General features: G+C 41.2%; 2 protein-coding genes across 2 annotated transcripts in view; one reads left to right on the top strand and one right to left on the bottom strand.

The window, feature by feature from the left end:
- The first annotated feature begins 215 nt into the window (after window positions 1-215).
- lg15h19orf25 (linkage group 15 C19orf25 homolog) lies at window positions 216-4,012 on the top strand. Its single transcript, XM_085381651.1, has 3 exons — window positions 216-403; window positions 933-1,117; window positions 3,398-4,012. Exons 2-3 carry the CDS (start codon window positions 976-978, stop codon window positions 3,577-3,579), a joined length of 324 nt encoding a protein of 107 aa, XP_085237777.1. The 5' UTR covers window positions 216-403; window positions 933-975; the 3' UTR covers window positions 3,580-4,012.
- Window positions 4,013-4,202: 190 nt separating this feature from the next.
- The window catches only part of apc2 (APC regulator of WNT signaling pathway 2), a 46,339-nt gene continuing 32,578 nt past the window's right edge, over window positions 4,203-17,963 (bottom strand). The window contains exons 8-14 of the mRNA XM_085381649.1: window positions 16,610-16,708; window positions 16,061-16,466; window positions 15,650-15,748; window positions 14,863-15,002; window positions 14,358-14,552; window positions 13,952-14,166; window positions 4,203-13,349 (exon numbers count right to left, since the gene is read on the bottom strand). Coding sequence (XP_085237775.1) covers window positions 7,838-13,349; window positions 13,952-14,166; window positions 14,358-14,552; window positions 14,863-15,002; window positions 15,650-15,748; window positions 16,061-16,466; window positions 16,610-16,708 — 6,666 coding nt within the window. The 3' untranslated portion in view covers window positions 4,203-7,837. The remainder of the gene's footprint in view (window positions 13,350-13,951; window positions 14,167-14,357; window positions 14,553-14,862; window positions 15,003-15,649; window positions 15,749-16,060; window positions 16,467-16,609; window positions 16,709-17,963) is intronic.

Genomic DNA, 17,963 nt, shown 5'->3' on the forward strand with positions numbered 1-17,963 from the left:
TCTCTTCAGTTCACTTTTTTCTCCACACAAGTCTGTTTGAATCGTGTATTGTTACGTTATTTTCAAATTCATTCTTAAAAGGACAATTTCAAAGGCTTTAATGACTTGCTGGAAAATGTTTGTGACAGAGAATTAATTTTACATACAATTTATGGTGAATCCGGCATCAAAATTCAGAAGAAGAGTTTTTAGCTTCTGACTTGTCATGTGACGCGTCCGACGTGCTGACGTGGCAGGCGGCGTACTGACGTGCGTAGGTTTAAGTTTGTTTGCTAATGTTAGCCGTATTATCAGCAGAATTAGCTTGTTTTTTTGTGCTCCTTAGTCCGGGTTAACGAACAGTGAAGACGGGGAACGACTGTCGAGACGCACTGCAAGGTTTCACCAGCCAGGACAAACTCTGGTAAGTGCTGTGCATCAGCTACGCCTAATGCAGCCGAACCCTTATTTCATAGATTCAGAAATAATATAGAACCTCTATCCAGCTAAAATAAATGCATGTGTCGTAGTTAAAAATACTTCTCAGCAATTTTCAGAATTTTTTCCAAAATTCGGCTTCAAAATATTCCACCGGTTAATTACAGTTTTATTTTTATTTTCTACATTTAGCTGCAAATCGTTTTTACAGTGATTAGGCTAGCCGCTAGCATTGCTGTGTTCGGCTCTATAAAGAGAAAGGAATGGATGAAGTTCATAAAGTACACTCTTATGATTTAGATAATTCTTGAATGACTTGCTTTAAGCCGACTTGGCGAAGAAGAACGCAGCAGTTTGGAAATATATTTAAAACGCTTTTTATTTTGCGAAAGATCCTCCACTTTTTTTCTAAATGGAGCTTAAAGACAAACAGTAATAGTTTGGTGATAAAATTGCTGTTGAACACGAGAAGCAGATTTGGACCTCATTAAATAAACTCTGTTACCCGGGGTCAGGTTTGTGTTGCATGCAAGCAGCTGGAGTTCAAACTGTAGGAGAATGAATATTGGCTCTAAAAGTAAGAAGCGGATGGTGCTGCCCAGCCGTCCTGAGCCCCCGACCGTGGACCAGATCCTGGAAGACCTCGACAGAGCTGCTCCTGATGACCCGATCTTCAGCATCCTAGAAAAGACTGGACAAGGTGACTCCACAAGGACGTGTATAGGGTGGGGATGATAGTGAGTGGCAACTTTTAAAACTGGGAGCACTGGGAAGGAGAGACAGAGAAAGAGCAAGTTTGGGATCTTTCATTAAAGCAGCATGTCAGAAGCCACAGTCACTTTTGTCACGACTGATGATGAATATAAGGGGCAGAAATTGTCATTTCACTGGCCATTGTAAGTAGCTTCTTGGTCAGAAAAAAACCCACAAAGTAAACCATTTTATATTATTTTTGAATAGTTCAGCATATTTGAAGTAGGGTGGTGTGATGTTGTCATCTACTCTTTTGTGTTTGAATCAATTTTAGTGATTTAAACTATAATCTCCAAGTCAAGCAATGTGGTTTGACGGGGTGCCACTTTGGCTCGGTGGGCGAGCAGGCAGCCACATGCACTTGCTGGGTTTGACAACAAAACACAATGGGAGTGATTTTGGGGAGACAATAACGTGATGTAATGGCTGCAAAAGTGACAGAAAGCAGTACATGCACAGGATTGGACTGAAACGTGCTAAAAGGAAGTTCATCTGTGAGTAGGGCTGCTCAATTAATCGAATTTTAATCACGATTACGATCTGGGCTTTCAACGATCATTAAAAATGACTGAGCCGATTAAGATAAGATAAGATAGAACTTTATTTTTATGTCTTTATGTCATCCATAAGGGATGCATTTGACATATGTTTAACATATTATAGCCCAACAAGTTACTTATAGCACTTTAAATATGAGCAATCGCTTTTTGGCAAATACCGGAAATCAGTTTTTGGCAGACAATCACTTTTTGGCACAACACCGGTCCATGAAAATATTGTCGGGCATAAACGGTCCGTGGCGCAAAAAAGGTTGGAGACCGCTGATTAAGAGGACCCGAGGGAAGCTCGGAAAGCTAAGCAGAAGTTATTTGGAGAGGAGAGTGACTGCTGTTGGTTGAAAAGAGAGGTAAAAAAAAACTTCAGTGGTGTTGCACACTATTTTATATTATTTTTCAAAGTCATTATTCAATACATTGTTATTGTTAACCCTTTAAAGCCGGTCAGAGCAGCACGCTCAGTTTTGTGTAACTATTTTTAAATCCCTGTAGAACCTGAACCGCGTAAGCTAGCGCAATATTTTGTTTTGCATATGAAACCGGAGGAGTTGTACTTACATCTGATGCCATCAGCTTGTCCTCGGTCACGGTTTCCTTCCACATAAATCTTTGCAAAAATTGCATAAAAAGCTCTTGCAGGAACAAAAACATAATATTCCAGAAACACGCTTTGCCGATCCGACCAGCTGTTCGTAACACTTCACACATTAAAACAGACGTCAGCCCGAACTATCGCATGTCGCCATTTCCTGGCCGAAACCGGAAGTGACGTCATTTTCGCGGAAATTGTAGTTTTTTACTTGTAGGCCTTAAAAGCCTATACTGGTCATGTTTGACTTTTCTGAATAGTTGCTGTGATGCTTAGAACTCAAACTGCACTGCTGGAAATAGTTTATTTTGATGCACCTGCTGTTTTCTTTGCAAATTTGCATCATAGGATTGTTTTTTGTTTTTCCTGCAGTATATAAAAATTGGTGTATCTCCAAAATAAAACTATGAAGACACTCAAAATAAATTTCCTGTTGTTGTAAACTATTTTTTGCAACTTTTTTGTATTTAAAGTTTTGAGGGATAAGCCTCTTAAATTTCCCCAAGTAGAAATATATGTAAAAAACCCAAAAACGATTTTCAATTTTTTTGTAGTTTATTGCACTTTTTTGCAATTAATGTAATTACTATGGACTTAATGCATACATATTATTAAAATATGGGCTATAACAGTTGTATAGCAACTTGAAATGCTCCCACAAATGGCACTACAACATGTAAAAAAAATAATATAAGCTCTGGCGGACTTGGTTCTATGGTAGATCTTAAAGGGTTAAATAAATATCGTCAAATAATCGAGATCTCAATTTCAGTGAAAATAATCGTGATTATCATTTTTGCCATAATCGAGCAGCCCTATCTTTGAGGCAGAAAAAGATACAGCTAATTGCATGACTCCTAATAATGTAGAAACACATTTACTGTTAGTTTAGTCATGTTACTCTCTCCCCCAGTGTTCAAGGTCTGTTAGTGTGTTTTTGTAGTGTTTTTCTAAGGTGCCGTGTATTTGACCTCTCAGGGACACTGTAGATTTCTTGCTTCAAACTTCATCCGACGCTGCTGCTTTATAGCAGATATATAAACTGATCGAAATCTCAAGGTTTACTCTGTTTCCTCCTCAGACGTGCCCCGTGCCGCAGACAGCGAGGTGGAGCTACGGTTCCAGAAGTGTCGTCGATATCTGGAGCTGAACAAGGAGCTGCAGGAGGCTCGGGACCGGCTGGTGCAGCAGAGGGTAGAGCTGAAAGCAGCAGGAGAGCAGGCAGACAGAGAGGTGGAAGAAATCAGAAGTCAACAGCTCTGATTTGACCTTCCCTGTTGGACAGACTCTCCTTGTCATTCGTGGTCTGGCTCGGTTTCACTGAAGTCTTCTCAAACTCACTGACTTGGCACAAACCTGCGCTGGTGCCACTGCGTCAGGCGCACAGCACTAGCTGACCTCTAACCCTAGAGCAGAAGTACATGATTTTGTATACCTAAGGATTGTTGGAGATCAAGACTACTTCACAATAAGTCTGATGCTGAGCAAAGCTTTAAATGTGAAGCAACATGAAGAGTTTGATGTCAATCATTACTAAATTATAATTAGTATAGTTAATGTCTGTCATGTAGCAGTTTAATATTTCACATTTTTCCAGTTGTATGTTAACTCAGATTGAAATAAATGTTGATGTAATGGATCAAGCAAAAGTGCCAGATTACATATTGTAAAGGGGAAAATAAAATGATCAGAGTTGTTTGGTTAATCGGTATCTTAAAGAAAGCAAGAAAGCACCTTGTCTTAAGAATTGTTGCCCAAATTACATTTACTGCCAGTTTGTTGTTTCTACGGGTTCCTGTAGGTCATTAAGGCTTTAATTCAAAATCAAGAAAAAGAAGGCCGTAAACACCCCCCCCCCCCCAAATAAAGTTTAAAAAAAAAATTAATGGTTGTATTTAGAGATGATGTATGTTTGACATTTGACTTTGAAAGTCATTTTTTATGAAGAAGCTGTTGTTTGAATATCATTTGCTCAGAGTTATTTTTTATAAAACGCATTAAGCTTTTAATCATCTTTGGAAAATTGCTGCTTTTCACAGTGTAACCATACTTTTTTAATACATAGTTTGGGAGATTTTGTTTACAAGTTACATTTTGTATGCAATAAAACTGCCATCAGAAGAGGGCAGCACTTTACCAGAACATTTTAGTGTTGGGTCCAAATAAAGTGAAATCCGTATAAGAAAGCTCCTACCGGCTATAAAGACACACTAACCAGTGAAACCTGACATTTGCTCAAAGCAAATTACTACTTGTTACGACTCCGGCGGTGTGGACACCCCTGACTGGACAGAACGTCGACACAGCTGTTTAAGGAAACACATCACTTTTTATTGAATGAAGACATTTAAAATGACATACGTCTGTTTTGCACGTTACCATGATACCTCTGGAGCCTTGTTCATGCTCACGATGCTTCGACCAAGTTCACAGTTAGGTTCAGACCTGCATTAAACTTGTCTCCAGTCACGCATAAACAAGGCACCAGCAGAGACTCAGATGGTATTTGTCTCCCTGCTCATCTTGTTCACACCTCATTCAGTCTGGATGGGGCTGCTAATGTGATTCTGCACCCTAAATCTGTCTTTTGAGTGTCAAACACTCAGCTAGTTTCCTCTCAGGTCTACAGTTACAAGCTCAAAAGGTTTTCACTGGATGTTCAGAAATATTTTAATCATTATGTTTGAATATTTTTCCCTGGTTAGGAAAGCTCAGATCAGATTTCTTTTTTTAACCGATTTATTATTGATTAATATTCTACTTATTTACTCAATTACTTGTTAGGTCTACATCATAAAAGAGTGAAAAATATCAAATGAAGATTAAATGTTATGTCAGAACAGGTAATTTTTTTTACATCTTATTGATGTGACTTTTCTTCCTTTGCTTTTTCATGGGGAATATGTCAAGCTAAGGATTTAACAGGTTATTTGATTTTTCTGGTTTGCTAAGTGATAAAGTAGCAAACAGCTGCACCTCTTAACTGCTCTCCTAACAGTTTAAAAGACTAAAACACTGTGACTTTCTCAGCTTTGTTGAACCACACTACTGTAATCATGTGCGCAGTGTTCTGCAGATGTTTTCAGTTACTTCTTCCAGAGCTTTGCACAAAATCCAATCGTGTTTGACACTCAAGAGATAGATTTCTGTAGTGAATCACTTTTAAAACTTTAAATTGGTGTTGGGACTTGAAAGGATTGCATTCGGAAGCTTCTTGGGTTTTATTGAAACATGCTTTGAGAACACAGTAAGGAATTATGTTTTTTTAAATTACCGGCCCCCTTAACGTAGACTAACTTTCATCCCATTCAGCTCAGCGGGCACACATGAAAGAGTGATGGTACAATTACAGAGAATATTCATCGTCTTTGTATTTTCCACCTATCACTACTTTTACAGCAATACAGTTAAGCGGATATTAACACATTATAAAGACTTCCAGAAGATGACTTCTGTGAGAACGCACGTCTGTCCACTCAAAGCCCGACCATCAGTGAAGTAGCAAACAGTACCTGAATCTAGTAGCAAACACAACGTCAGAGGCATGGAGTCGCTTTGCTCATCTATGCTGACAGCTTATATCTTTATAGGTTTTTGCAGCACAACAATACAGATGGCAGGTAACGCTGTTGTCGGGCTTTGGAGAGTATATTAACACTGAATATTATTCAGTGTCCACAATGTTAACAGGTGTGTGTATACAGTCAGTGAATATATTAGCATGCTGTCAGGGAGCGACACCAAGGCTCTTCTACCCACCACGGAGCTGTAGTATATCTGCATATTTACAATACTGATTAAGACACATTAAGAGAACTGGAAAGAGTGAAATCGTTCAGAATCTGCTGATGCTTTCTGTGGAAGATGCTGTAATATTTCTGCATGTTTGGGTCATTGCAATTTTCAAATGACAGAGTAGAACTGTTTTATGGAAATGCTCAATTTAAACTGCTATAATTCATTGCTGTAGAGTAAAAGTTTTGTATAGCAATATACATTCAGACATTCACTAAACACATGTGCAATCTGACTCGACAGCTGCGGCATGATGTCTGCTTTTATGATGCTAATAGATTGTCAGAAAGGTGTTAATGGTATTGTTCACTGTCAAGGTCATAATGGATAGTTCTTATATTTTGCCCCTCTAAGCGAATGGACAAAATGTTAGGAAGATTAACCAACATTTCACTTGAAATAAACATAATTATCACCTTTGTGTTAATGTAAAAAAAATCCGAAAATGTGTGGTATAGCTGTTGTGCAAGACTGGACAAAAATATGTTTGGTGGATTTTTAAGGTGTGAACAAGAAGTTCTGAGAATAGGACCAAGAAAATCATTTCGATTTACACTTCTGACTTTCTGTCCAAGCTCATCTTTTTGGGCATGTCCAGATAGCGTCTAATGTGGCTTTATTTGAATGATTATGTGGAAGTCCTGTCCTCGTGCACTTGGTGAGAACATTCAGTGGAAATGACTTGAAATGTTGTGCATCAAAAAGCAGGACTTTTAGAGAGATCTAAAAATGATGACCATGAATGTGAGACTGACCAATTGTAAATCAGGAAAGGTTTGTGAATTCTTTTTGGACCTTTTTAAAAGTAACTTTTTGATCACACCTTGTATATTCATGTTGTCGAGTAAGCACGCCCAAAACCTCAACATATTCATTTTCACTTTCATTTTGGTATCCAGATTTTTCAGTTTTGTACTAGTTACATTTTTATCATTTAACGCATTACAAAGGATGCCTTTGAAAAGACAACAATGCGTTGAGTTTTCAAAAAACATCCACAAAGTGTATACACACATCAGGAAATTAATAAAATCGGAAAATTCACAGAAATACAAGTGTAATATTGATCGAGAACAGCGATTTGGGGGAAAAAAGTGCATTTGAGCAACTGGTTTCCTCGGAAATGTGGAAAACCTACTGGGCTCTGTATGTAACAGGAAAGGCTAACATCATATTCAGCTGAGCATGGAAGGAGGACTCCAAGCGATGATGTATTTATGTAAAAAATACTTTACATGTTAGTGTATTTATGTCAGTAAGAGTCTGTCAACAGTCTGCCACAGTTTGAACCTTTTTATGTAGAAGTCCAACCAAGTGATCATTCAAAAGTTTGCATAATATTGGTCTTTTTAATCGATTGTGTCCAAGAGACTGATGATATACGTGCTGAAATTTCTAATTTCTACTAGGCAATGATTATTCTACAAATACAAAAAAAAGGAGTACAAAAATGCACGTTCTCTTCATGTGAGATTTTCCTTAGAAGTGCAATAACTGACAGTTATTGGTGGTTTGTTCAGGTCAAACTTGCCTCAATGCATACATCCAACTTTGTATGAATGGTAGAAGGAAGCCATAATCAATTGCTCAGAGAAAAACTTTGATTCCAGTGAATGGTTTAAATAAGGGTCAATACCCGAGGTATGGGGACCAGCACACTCCTCATCTGTCCATCTGAGTGCTGGGTCATCTGTATCAACCAATAATCCACCAAATACCCCATGGCTCACTTTTTCCCCCCTGACTTCTCAATTATTGTCCCTACTTGGTTCTGGCTGTCTTGTAGACAGCATGTCATGGGGCTGGGGATGTAATTAAATGGAGTGACTCGTGCAGCCTTGCTTGGGGATCCCTGTCGGAAAGTCACAACTCCACCCATGTGGCTATCTGCTGTTCCAGTGGAGATGGTGCTCCTCAGAGAGCCTTCAGAATCTCCTTCCTGGAGGTTACTCCCAGAGGTGGCACTAATCTTTCTGAGGAGGGCCAGTCTTGCTACTTCCTCAGAGATCACTGGAGCTGTTTCGACTGTAGGTGAGGTACTTGAGTTGGTCTTGTTATTTGATAAATCTTCTGTCTGGACGGTTGCATCACTTGTCTTGCGGGATGCAAGTAGAATGGTTGGCAGTTTTCCTGGAAGAGCTGGTGGCTTTGGCTTTTCTCCATCAGGAGAAGGCACCAGAGGTAATGCATTTGCTGGCAGAGTACTCTTCAAGATTTGAGGTACATCTTCATCCCTGATCCTCCTCCAGGTAACTCCATCTTTTAGACGAGATGCGGACCTCTGCCCTTTCTTCTTGGTATCATCCTCACTCTTCGCTCTTCCACTTGAATCAGATGAAGAGGAGCGGAGGGAAGAACGACTGGTCACTCGGCTCAGTATGTTTATGCTTGGTGATGAGGCATGACGTTTAAAGGTGTCCTTGTCTTGCTGCTGCCTGAGTCCAGAAAGTCTTCCAGGTCCATTTCGCTGAGCCACCCTGCAGGGGCTTTCAGAGCTTGTTCTCCTAGCTGAGCGTCTTGAAGATAGGTCCCTTTCACTGGATGTTGCTCTTGATAGAGTTGCTGTCTGCTTGTGAAGGCCGGTGTTTGGCCTCTGGATTTGTTGTTTTTGATCTGGATCTTTTACTTGCACCCTTCTTGGGGGTTGCACAGCAGCCTTAAGTTCCTGACATCGGGATGAGCACAAGAAGACAGCTGAAGCTCCAGGAACTGCTCTGCGAGGTGATCCATTCTGAGATCCTGGTGTATTGCGAGCAGAGCTGTCACGTCTCAACATGGTCTTTGATTCCTTAATGAAAGTTAGCTGTCTCAAGAATCCATTGCGATCAGACTCACTGCCACTTGAATGGACAGAAGTCATCCTAACGAGATCAAACCGATTTGCTGGTACCACCCTTTTCCCATTGACCTGATTTGTTTGTCTACCAGTTGTTTGGTTTGTTACCAGTGGGGACAATGGTCTGGGTTGCCTGACAGAATTTTGCATGAAAGGAATTCGGACAGGAGACTTTTGAGTTTTAGGTGGTGGGGATTTCTCATTTTGATTCACAACAGGAGAGCGTCCTTTTCTTTCAGGAGGACTAGTAGCTGGTGGGCTACTAGCTGGTGTAGCATTCTTTTTCTGGATGGATTTGTTAGTCTGAGCTGGAGAAGTTATCTTCTTCTGTGACTGTTTGGATGGTGTTGAGCTCTGCGATGATCCAGAAGATGAACTTTTTGGTATTCTTGGAGGTGGGGTAGAGCTCCTCTTTGGCAAAGACAGTTCCATATCCTGGGGGTGGCCTAGCCGGTGAAGGCTCTTTGATCTGTGCTGCGCTAGGTTTGGATTCTTTGGAGCATCTGTTTTGGTTGGTACTTTTCTGGGAGGTGGTCTTTGTGATGGAGCCGTCTCTTTTTTCGGTGTATAAATCACTGTCCTGCCTCTGAAAACCACTGGTAAGTTTGGAACTGGCTTGCGCTGTGCAAAGTCTAAAGGTTTATTTGCCTTTTTGTCCTTAGCAAACTTTCTTTCTTTGGGTGTAAAGCTGGATGTTGACATGAATGACAGGACCGACTCAGTCTCTTCAGAGGACGGGTCTTGAGACTTTGAAGCTTGTAGTCCAGTGACCACACAGTTAGCACCTTCTTGTATGGCTCTCCATTCAACACTATTGAGGTCTGACTCTTTATCCCATGCCATGTCATCACTATCTATTTCCTCATCCACGTCCCACCCACCAGAAACCTTGTGTTTTTGTTTTTGAGTATTTTCTGCTTTCTTTTTCCTGGCAGCCAACTTCCTTCTCTGTTTGGGCATGGCAGATGTTATGCACTTTTGAAGGAGATCGTCCTCTGAATCCATGCTGACAGAGCTTGGTGAGCTTTGCTCTTCGTATTGGCAGTGAATGTTCACTGGCTTTGTTTGCTGTACTATGTTCACTGCTTTATTGTGTCTGTTCTTGTACCATATTTGTTGGGCTTTTGATTTATGATCATCATATTCAGCATCACTCAGTGAACTGAGAGAGGAGCTGAGTGAATAACAAGCCATTGATTCATCTTTTATCAGATTCTGTTTTATCCTGTGAAACCCTCTGGACTTTGCTTGGGAATTATCTGACCGGCCAATATTTGTCATGCTTCGGGAAAGATTGCTTTTGCATGGTTCTCTGAAATGTTTTCGATTCATGACCTCATTGTCATTGTCATAGAAGCTGTTGCTGTCCTCTGAAGACAATGTTGGTTGTCGGTACATTTTATTTCCTTTTTGTGAACCCATATTGATGTTACTTTCTGTGTTTTGCTTAATGACAGGCAGTTCCAGTTTTCTGATGGGGCCTTGATCTTGTCTCCTTCTTTGTTGTTTAGGAGACTGTTCACGATTTTTTTGGTTTGCCACTCTATCAGCTACCTCTTTGCTCTGCATCAGCACCTTCTGAGTGGGAACGACATGTCTGGTTGTTCTGCTCATTTGTATCTCAGGTGAGTAGTTCATCCGGTTGGGTTTGTGGAAATGTGAGAATATTCGCAAGTCTTCAATCCTCTTTGCCTCATCGTTCTGTTTGTTCATCCCTTTAGCTGTGCAGTCTTTAGCCCCCCTCTCCCTCACTGGATATTGCAGTGTTTCATCACTCAAAGATGTCGTGCTTGAGAAGTTGACAGGTGTTCCTTCTGCTGAATCAGTAAAAGATGAATCATCAAATTTTAAGTCTTTTTGAGGGATGACAATTCTTCTCCCGGGACACATTTGGGTTTTGCCATTTGGGAGCATCATGTAAACTGGAAGATGAATTGGTTTTCGGCCCTGGGAGTTCAGAATATGAGGAGGGATCGTGGTCATCAGGCAAGGTTTTACTTTTCTCAACTTTGATGGCATTGCTGAGTTGATGCATTCCTTTAAGATTTCTATGTCATCATCTGAATTGCCCTCACTGTATCGCTCCCCATTGTCATGTCCTTGCTCATCCTCCTCAGGGTTGTCGTTTTGCTGGAGCAGGGGAGTTAATTTGAGCTCTACATCTTTCTGTATGTAGTGCTCGTGTAGAGGTAGAGCACTTAAACTGGAAGCACAAGAGAAGTTCTCGGTGGGTTTTTCCACAGTAAAGTAGATCATTGTGTCCAAATCAGGAGGAAGGTTAAACCTCTCCTTAGAGTCTGCAATCTCCATGAACTTCCGCAGACTGCTTTCCCATTGCCCTGCTATTCCTGTCATCTGTGTTTCTGGCCCATTGGGCTCAACACAACATGGAGTTTTACTTCGACTGGGAGGCATGGTTTGCCCTGGGCTATCAGGAAGATCACTTGGGCTTATTGTTCCATCAATCATTTCACTGCATGGATCACTCTGAATTGAGCTGGCAATGGAAGGAGACTCAAAGCTACCCAGTGAACTGACCGAGCTACAGCGACTCATTACCAGGGGTGTCTCATGGATGTAGTTCTCAGATGAACTAGAAGGTGATCGGTCTTCAAGTATGGCAGGTGAAGCTCCTCTTAGGAACACTTTTTCCCTTTTGGCTGGACAGGGGATCTCAATGGGATTTGTCTCTTTGCTTGGGAAGGTTTTTGAATCAGTCATTAGCAGTTGACTGTCACTCAGATCCTCCAAGGTTTCATCCTCTTCAACTCTCTTCACCATTTCTCCATCTTCCACTTCAATTATTTCTAATGATGAGTCACTTTCCAGTTCATTTTCACTTTGCCCATCCAGAGCTCCATCGCCTGAGGAGAGGGAGGACAGCGAGCTACAGCGAGAGAAGCAGATTGGGGTATTTTCCACAGAATATTTCTGGACTGTCTCCATCGTTCCGATGGTTGGGCTTCGGGTTGAAGTGATTGGAGAAAATTTTGCAATACTCCCTCCTGTCATCACAGTAGGTACCCATGCTTGCCGCCTCATTGCTTGGGCAGCCTGGACATTGATAGCAGTCTTTGCTACACCAAATTTGGCTACACTCTGAATGAGAGGGACCTGTTGATAAGTAGGAGAAAGTTTTATTGAAGTCATGCTGACATCAGAGGACACTTTAGTGGATGCACTAACTGGTGTTTGTACAGGTGGATCTTGGTTCTTTTCTGTGTTTGCATTGCTGAGCTCTAGAACTTTTACATTTTTGTTTTCAGCAGAATCTCTCTCTGGAATTTCTTGCTGGCTACTCTCAATCAGGGCAGCAGGTCCTACATTAATATACTCTTGATGGGCCACTTTCAGGTCGAGCTGATTGGGTCGTTGCTGTTGCATCATTAGAGCTTTTGGTGAAGGGCGCATCTGGTCTTTGCTTCCGCAGTATCCATCACTGGTGCTGCCGCTGTTCAGACTATCTGTTGATACACTAGTATGGGCAGTTTTGAGGCGCAAGAGGGCATGGGCTCTGCTGAGCCGCTCCCTGTGGGCTAAGCTGCTTGTATCAGAGAGACGGCAGGGGGAACATGACTTTGCCCGGGCTTCATTGAGTTCATCCAGTCCATAAGGCCAGTCTGCCAGGTGGTCCTCAGAGCTTAGGCTTAAACTGTCCTCTGAGGATGTGTGCATGGTGATGTCCTCCACTAACCTGTCAATCTTGGCAACTGTGTTGGTGATCTTTTCTGCTAGCTTCTCTGCAGCAGCAGAGACCACATCATCAGGAGAAGCATGTTTCTTCTCGACAGTCTGAGGCGGGTCTACGTCTCGCTCAGGCTCACTATCCCTCTTGCGAAGCTGGTTTTGCAGGAGGTTAGAGTTGGTGAGAAACATGGACAGCATGGAGAAACTCCCAGTGTCCAGGCTACTTGAGATGTTTGGAGCCTCATCATCATCAAAACAACCGGAATCAGATGCGTAATCCTTTGCCAAACTCTCGATGTAACGTAGTGGCTTGTTGAGGGTCAGGTGTTTGGGGCTCTGTTTCTCAAGGGTATCAAAGGTTTCTGCGAGATGTTTGGCATCCAACTCTGCCTCCAGAGCTTTCTGCTTCCTCATGTAGAGTGAGGGCATGCAAGACCCGGGGGATACAACCGCAGTGTCCTTATATTTAAGCGGTCGATTGGTTAGGAGGTTCCTTAAAGCTGCAGCGCTGCCCATGGCTATCATCTTGTGCTTGGAGTGGATAAGATTGCGCAGCATGCTAACTGCCCCGAGGTCCCACAGCAGCTCCTGGTCTTTTGGGCTTCTGGCCGAAAGGTTCCAAAGAGTCCCGCAGGCGTTGCTTACTATGGTCAGGCTGTGGGAGCGCAGGTGCTGCAGCAGAGTCTGGAGGCAGTTGTGGTCCCTGAGGATTTGCCTGCGAAGAAAGAAAGAATGTAGAAGGCACTTTAATAACTTTGCTATATACAACTGAAAAATCCCTCTTTTGTAGTTGTAGGTTTTTATGTTTAGTTCAGATTATGTTATTTTATACTACTGTATGGTTTCTGATCATATATCTGGTGAACATCACATTGTATCTCCTTTCTAATGCATCAACGTAATGTAATACAACAATGTCTGAATAAAATCTGATACTTTTTTCTACAAATGTCTCCAAATTTATTTTAATATAATACAGGAATAGGAGGAAGGGATCTAAAAAAAAAACAGTGAATAGAAATCGAATTACAATAGAGCCCCGTTTTTAGGGGAAAATCTGCATAATTTATTAATATCCTGTTGCTGCGGCTTCTGTGCCAGCTCCTCTGTGACATCATACAGATCCATGAATAAAAAAAGTGTTAACCTGAGCACTGAGAGCAGTCTGAAGTCTAAGCAATTAGCTCACTGGGATTACTTGTACATATGCTCATGTTTAAAGTTTTTACATGAAACGTTTATCATGAACATGGATGGAAATAATTGTTGTCTGGGAACGTTAGATGAGGGTGAAACCTCTGAGTCTCATGAGCACACCTATAGTCTTCTCGTGTGGCAACCAGACTGGACACATTTCGAAGGATTCCTCCGCCGCTCTCGATGATGGCAAGTGAGTTGGTCTGACAGCGATACGTCAGTGTGCTGACCAGGAAGCCCAAAGCGCCATCCACTGAACAGATTGCTACCTTGTTGTCGATACTGTGAGCGGACAGGTTCCACAGAGCGCTCAGAAGACTCTTCAACGTTGACTCCTGCAGAACCAAAAAACACAAAAACAGGTTTCTTAGGTATGACAAGGAAAAATGGTAAAAAACAAAAAGAAAAAAGCTTAAACTTTAAATGTTGTAATAAATTCTGTTTCATTCTGTTCCTCCAGATTATTCTCTATGATCTTCCAAAATAAAAGCTTCTCCTTCTCTGGGGGGAGATTTGTTTTCATTACCTTGGTGGCCTGCAGCGCGCAGGTCATCAGTGCAGACACACAGCCGATGTCTCGGAGGACTTTCTTACTGCTGATGTCAGCCCTCCAGGACAAGTTCCTCAGGATACTGGAGACCACCTGATGGAGCTCCTCACTGTCGGAGGCCAGCTGGGCCACCAAAGCCTGGAGACAGCTCTTCTTCGAACACAGAGTGGCCTGCAGGAGTAAAATGAATGTATTACTGTAGTGGATCAGTAAAAAGGGCTGAGCCAGATTTAAATGATGCTACTGTCAAAGTAAAGCAAGTAAAAATGATCAGAGAAAATAATAAATTAAAAAGAAAATTTAAGATTTATTTATTTATTGTGTTGACAGCAAAACTATCTGTCCTGATCAGACTTCTGTTGGGACTTTTAAATTAAAGTGATCATTCTGAAAAAGGCAGATTAAGGGAGTGCAGGTGTGAGTGGGGTGCTGCTATTGTTGCACTGCTGTCAGTTAACCTCCTCACAGTGCCTTTCTGTACCTTGTTGACGACATCCCCGAAGGTGAGATTGGTCAAAGCCATCCCTGCATAGCGACGCAAAGCCATGTTGATGGGGTCGTTCTGCATGCCGTACATTTCCTGGTCCAGGTGGATCAGATCTGCCACCACCTGCAGACCGCCTGAAAGAAATAAAAAACAAACTCATGTGAAAATACCGAAACACATACTACAAATCAAAGCTCTGTTGTAGCAAAGATAAACCAAAGTATTTTTAAACTTGATACTTTACTGGAGTCATTCCCAAACTTTGGCCCAAATTCAAATCTTAAATTCTTCCAAAACTCCTTCTAACCTTAACTTTGTCTTAACGTCTTTTATTACTTTTGCCACGCGACAGCCACTGCTCTACTGTGACTCCCCCAATGATGAGACATAAAACAGAATTTATATTCCATGGCTTTATTAAATATGTTTGCTATTTAAAATATAAATATTTTGTGGTAATTGTAAAATAAATTCCAAAATTGAATAATAAAAAAATCATAGGGGGTCATATGTTGAGTTTCTCTCTGTATGTATTATTGTAGGGTCTACCTTACAATATAAAGCGCCCTGAGGTGACTGTTGTTGTGATTTGGTGCTGTATAAATAAAATTGAATTAAATTGAATTGAAATAGCTGAAAAACACATTAAAAATAAAACAGATCAAATATCAAATCTATGCATTACAGGAAATAACTGATACTTTCACTGTATAAGTGCAATCGGGCATAAAAACGAAAGCGTCAAAGAAACTGCAAACTGGTCCTTTGGTGTCAAACAAACCTAATTCGTTCATGGCTCGTCGAAACTCCTCTTCGAAGGAGAGCTTCATGATGGCGCACATGGCCTGACAGATTTGAGGGTCCACGGGTTCAGGGATATCTGTGGAGAAAAACAAGATGTTTAACTTAATCCACATAAGTTTGCGTTATTTTGAACATGTCGTTTTGGTTTCATCAGATTTACTGGAACTTGGATCACTGGTGGTTTTGTCTGTATCTATAGATTTATAGATTTTTGTCCTCTACTGTAGGATACAACTAATGTAACATGTAAGTTTGTTTATCTTTAACTGTACAAAAGATGGATGTAGGTGTTGTGATGTCACCCACCAGTTAGTGAACCCCGTTATGTTTTTTTGCTCGGGTTCTGATGTTCAGGTTTTTTTTGTTTGTTTTTTTAAACATGGCTCACCTGTGGTTCTGGTTCCCCCTGGTGAAGGTGTCCCGGCGTGGCTCTCGATCCAGTCCCAGCCACTGTCGCAGTAGGTCCGGATCTGCTCCAGCATGTGCAGGACCTTCATCTCCCGGCGGGCTTGGCCCTCATCCTGCTGTGAGTAAATGATGTTGTGGAGGGCAGCGCTTGCTCTGGACCTGGCCTCACGGCTGCAGCCTGTTGTGGTACCACCCGCTGCTGTCTCACCAGGACCGCTGCCTCCGTCCGGGCCTTCATGCAGAATCTGGACCAGAAGGGGGACGCAGCCAGACTTTCTCATGGCAATGCAGCTGTCCTGAGAGCTGGAGAGAGCCAGTAGAGTCCGGGACATCTCCTCCTTATCTCTGTTAGCCAGCATGGAGAGCAACCAGAAGACCATCTCCACCTGCGGAGGAAACATCAGTAACGATCTTATCCACTTCCACCAGCCATAGTTACAAACTATACAATGACAGGGTACGCTTTTGTAAGTTTCACTCTATAAGTACAATGTTGTAGACATTAATTGAGTTTTTGGTGTGTTGTTACCTTGCTACCACCGTCTGCAGCTTCTGTTCCTGCTGCTGTGGCTGATGATGAGCTGCTGTTCTCTGGTTCTCCAGCAGGGGGCTTCTCGGCACCAGAGAGCTGCACACAGAAAGACAGAAGAAGAAAAATGCATAAAGATGGTATCTTTGACCTACTTCTAGTCTGATCTCCACCTTTCGCATATACAGCTATACTTTTTGATTTTTTAAATTAATTTCCTTTATCATTATTTAGAAAAAATAAATTATATTTTCAGTTCAGTTTTATTTTTATCATTAACATTATGGGAGATGTTTACCTCAAACAAACCTGTTCAGAACAGGTACTACAATAAACATGGAAGCAGGTGATAAATCTGCAGGTGATAATTTCACATTTTTATTCATGTACAGTAAATATTTGTATACATTTAATTTTAATTTAAGTTATTTATAATAATCATCTTGGTGTGGACACATTGATCGTTGTTTCATATGAAGAAAAATTTGTCTCAAAAATGTTACAAATGCGTTTGGTATGATCCACAAATGTACACAAAGATTCATAAGTGCGTGTTTCAATTCACACAAAAATATAAAGCAATATGAACACATGTAAAACTATTTTACAAATGCATATACCCAAACCTGAATAAATGCTGATCATTTATAATTTATAAATTCATCTTCACAAGTCAGATAATTTTCTCTTTCAAAATGTTTTCTGTGCATACAAATGTCTAAAAAGGTAAAATCCCTCTTGCTCACTTACAGAACCTTAACAACGTGTGCACGAATCGCCTGATATGCACAAATCACATCACATCCCCATGTGGGGTTTTGAGACAAAGTTCACGCTGTCAACAGATCCACAAGTGAAAGCTTCTGTAAAACTGAGACATCTGGGCTTTATCTGTTTTCCTGCGTTTTTCCAAATAAAGCGAGTGTGTCTTCTAAATAAATAGAGCAACTCGTCACCCCTCTTCTTGGAAAAATACATTTACCAATTACAGGCACACGGTGGGCTGTAAATGTTAATATATGGTTTAAATAAGCTGCTGACACATGCTGATGTGTTCAGGATTAGTCATTAGGCTAACATGAATGTTATAATAAGAAAAGCCATTTGTGTAAGACCCTGCTATTCAAACCTCGTGTTTATGTGGAGCAGCCAAGCTGTATGACATGGAGGTTGGCCTTAAAGGAGGAGGAGCTAAAACAGCTGGTTTCAGACAGGGAATGAACTGAAGGGCTGCAGTAAGCTCAGTAGAGCTAAATAAGGATTATTTTGAACCTTGAATCATGCAAAGCTACTCTAGTAGAGTCCAAGAATTAAAAGATTTGCAAGACAGAGATGAGCAGAATGGGCTGAATAT

Source organism: Rhamphochromis longiceps, linkage group LG15 (assembly GCF_057381845.1).
Source record: "Rhamphochromis longiceps isolate RC_006_pf linkage group LG15, R_longiceps_female_GT1.1, whole genome shotgun sequence".
NCBI classification, from domain to species: Eukaryota; Metazoa; Chordata; class Actinopteri; order Cichliformes; family Cichlidae; genus Rhamphochromis; species Rhamphochromis longiceps.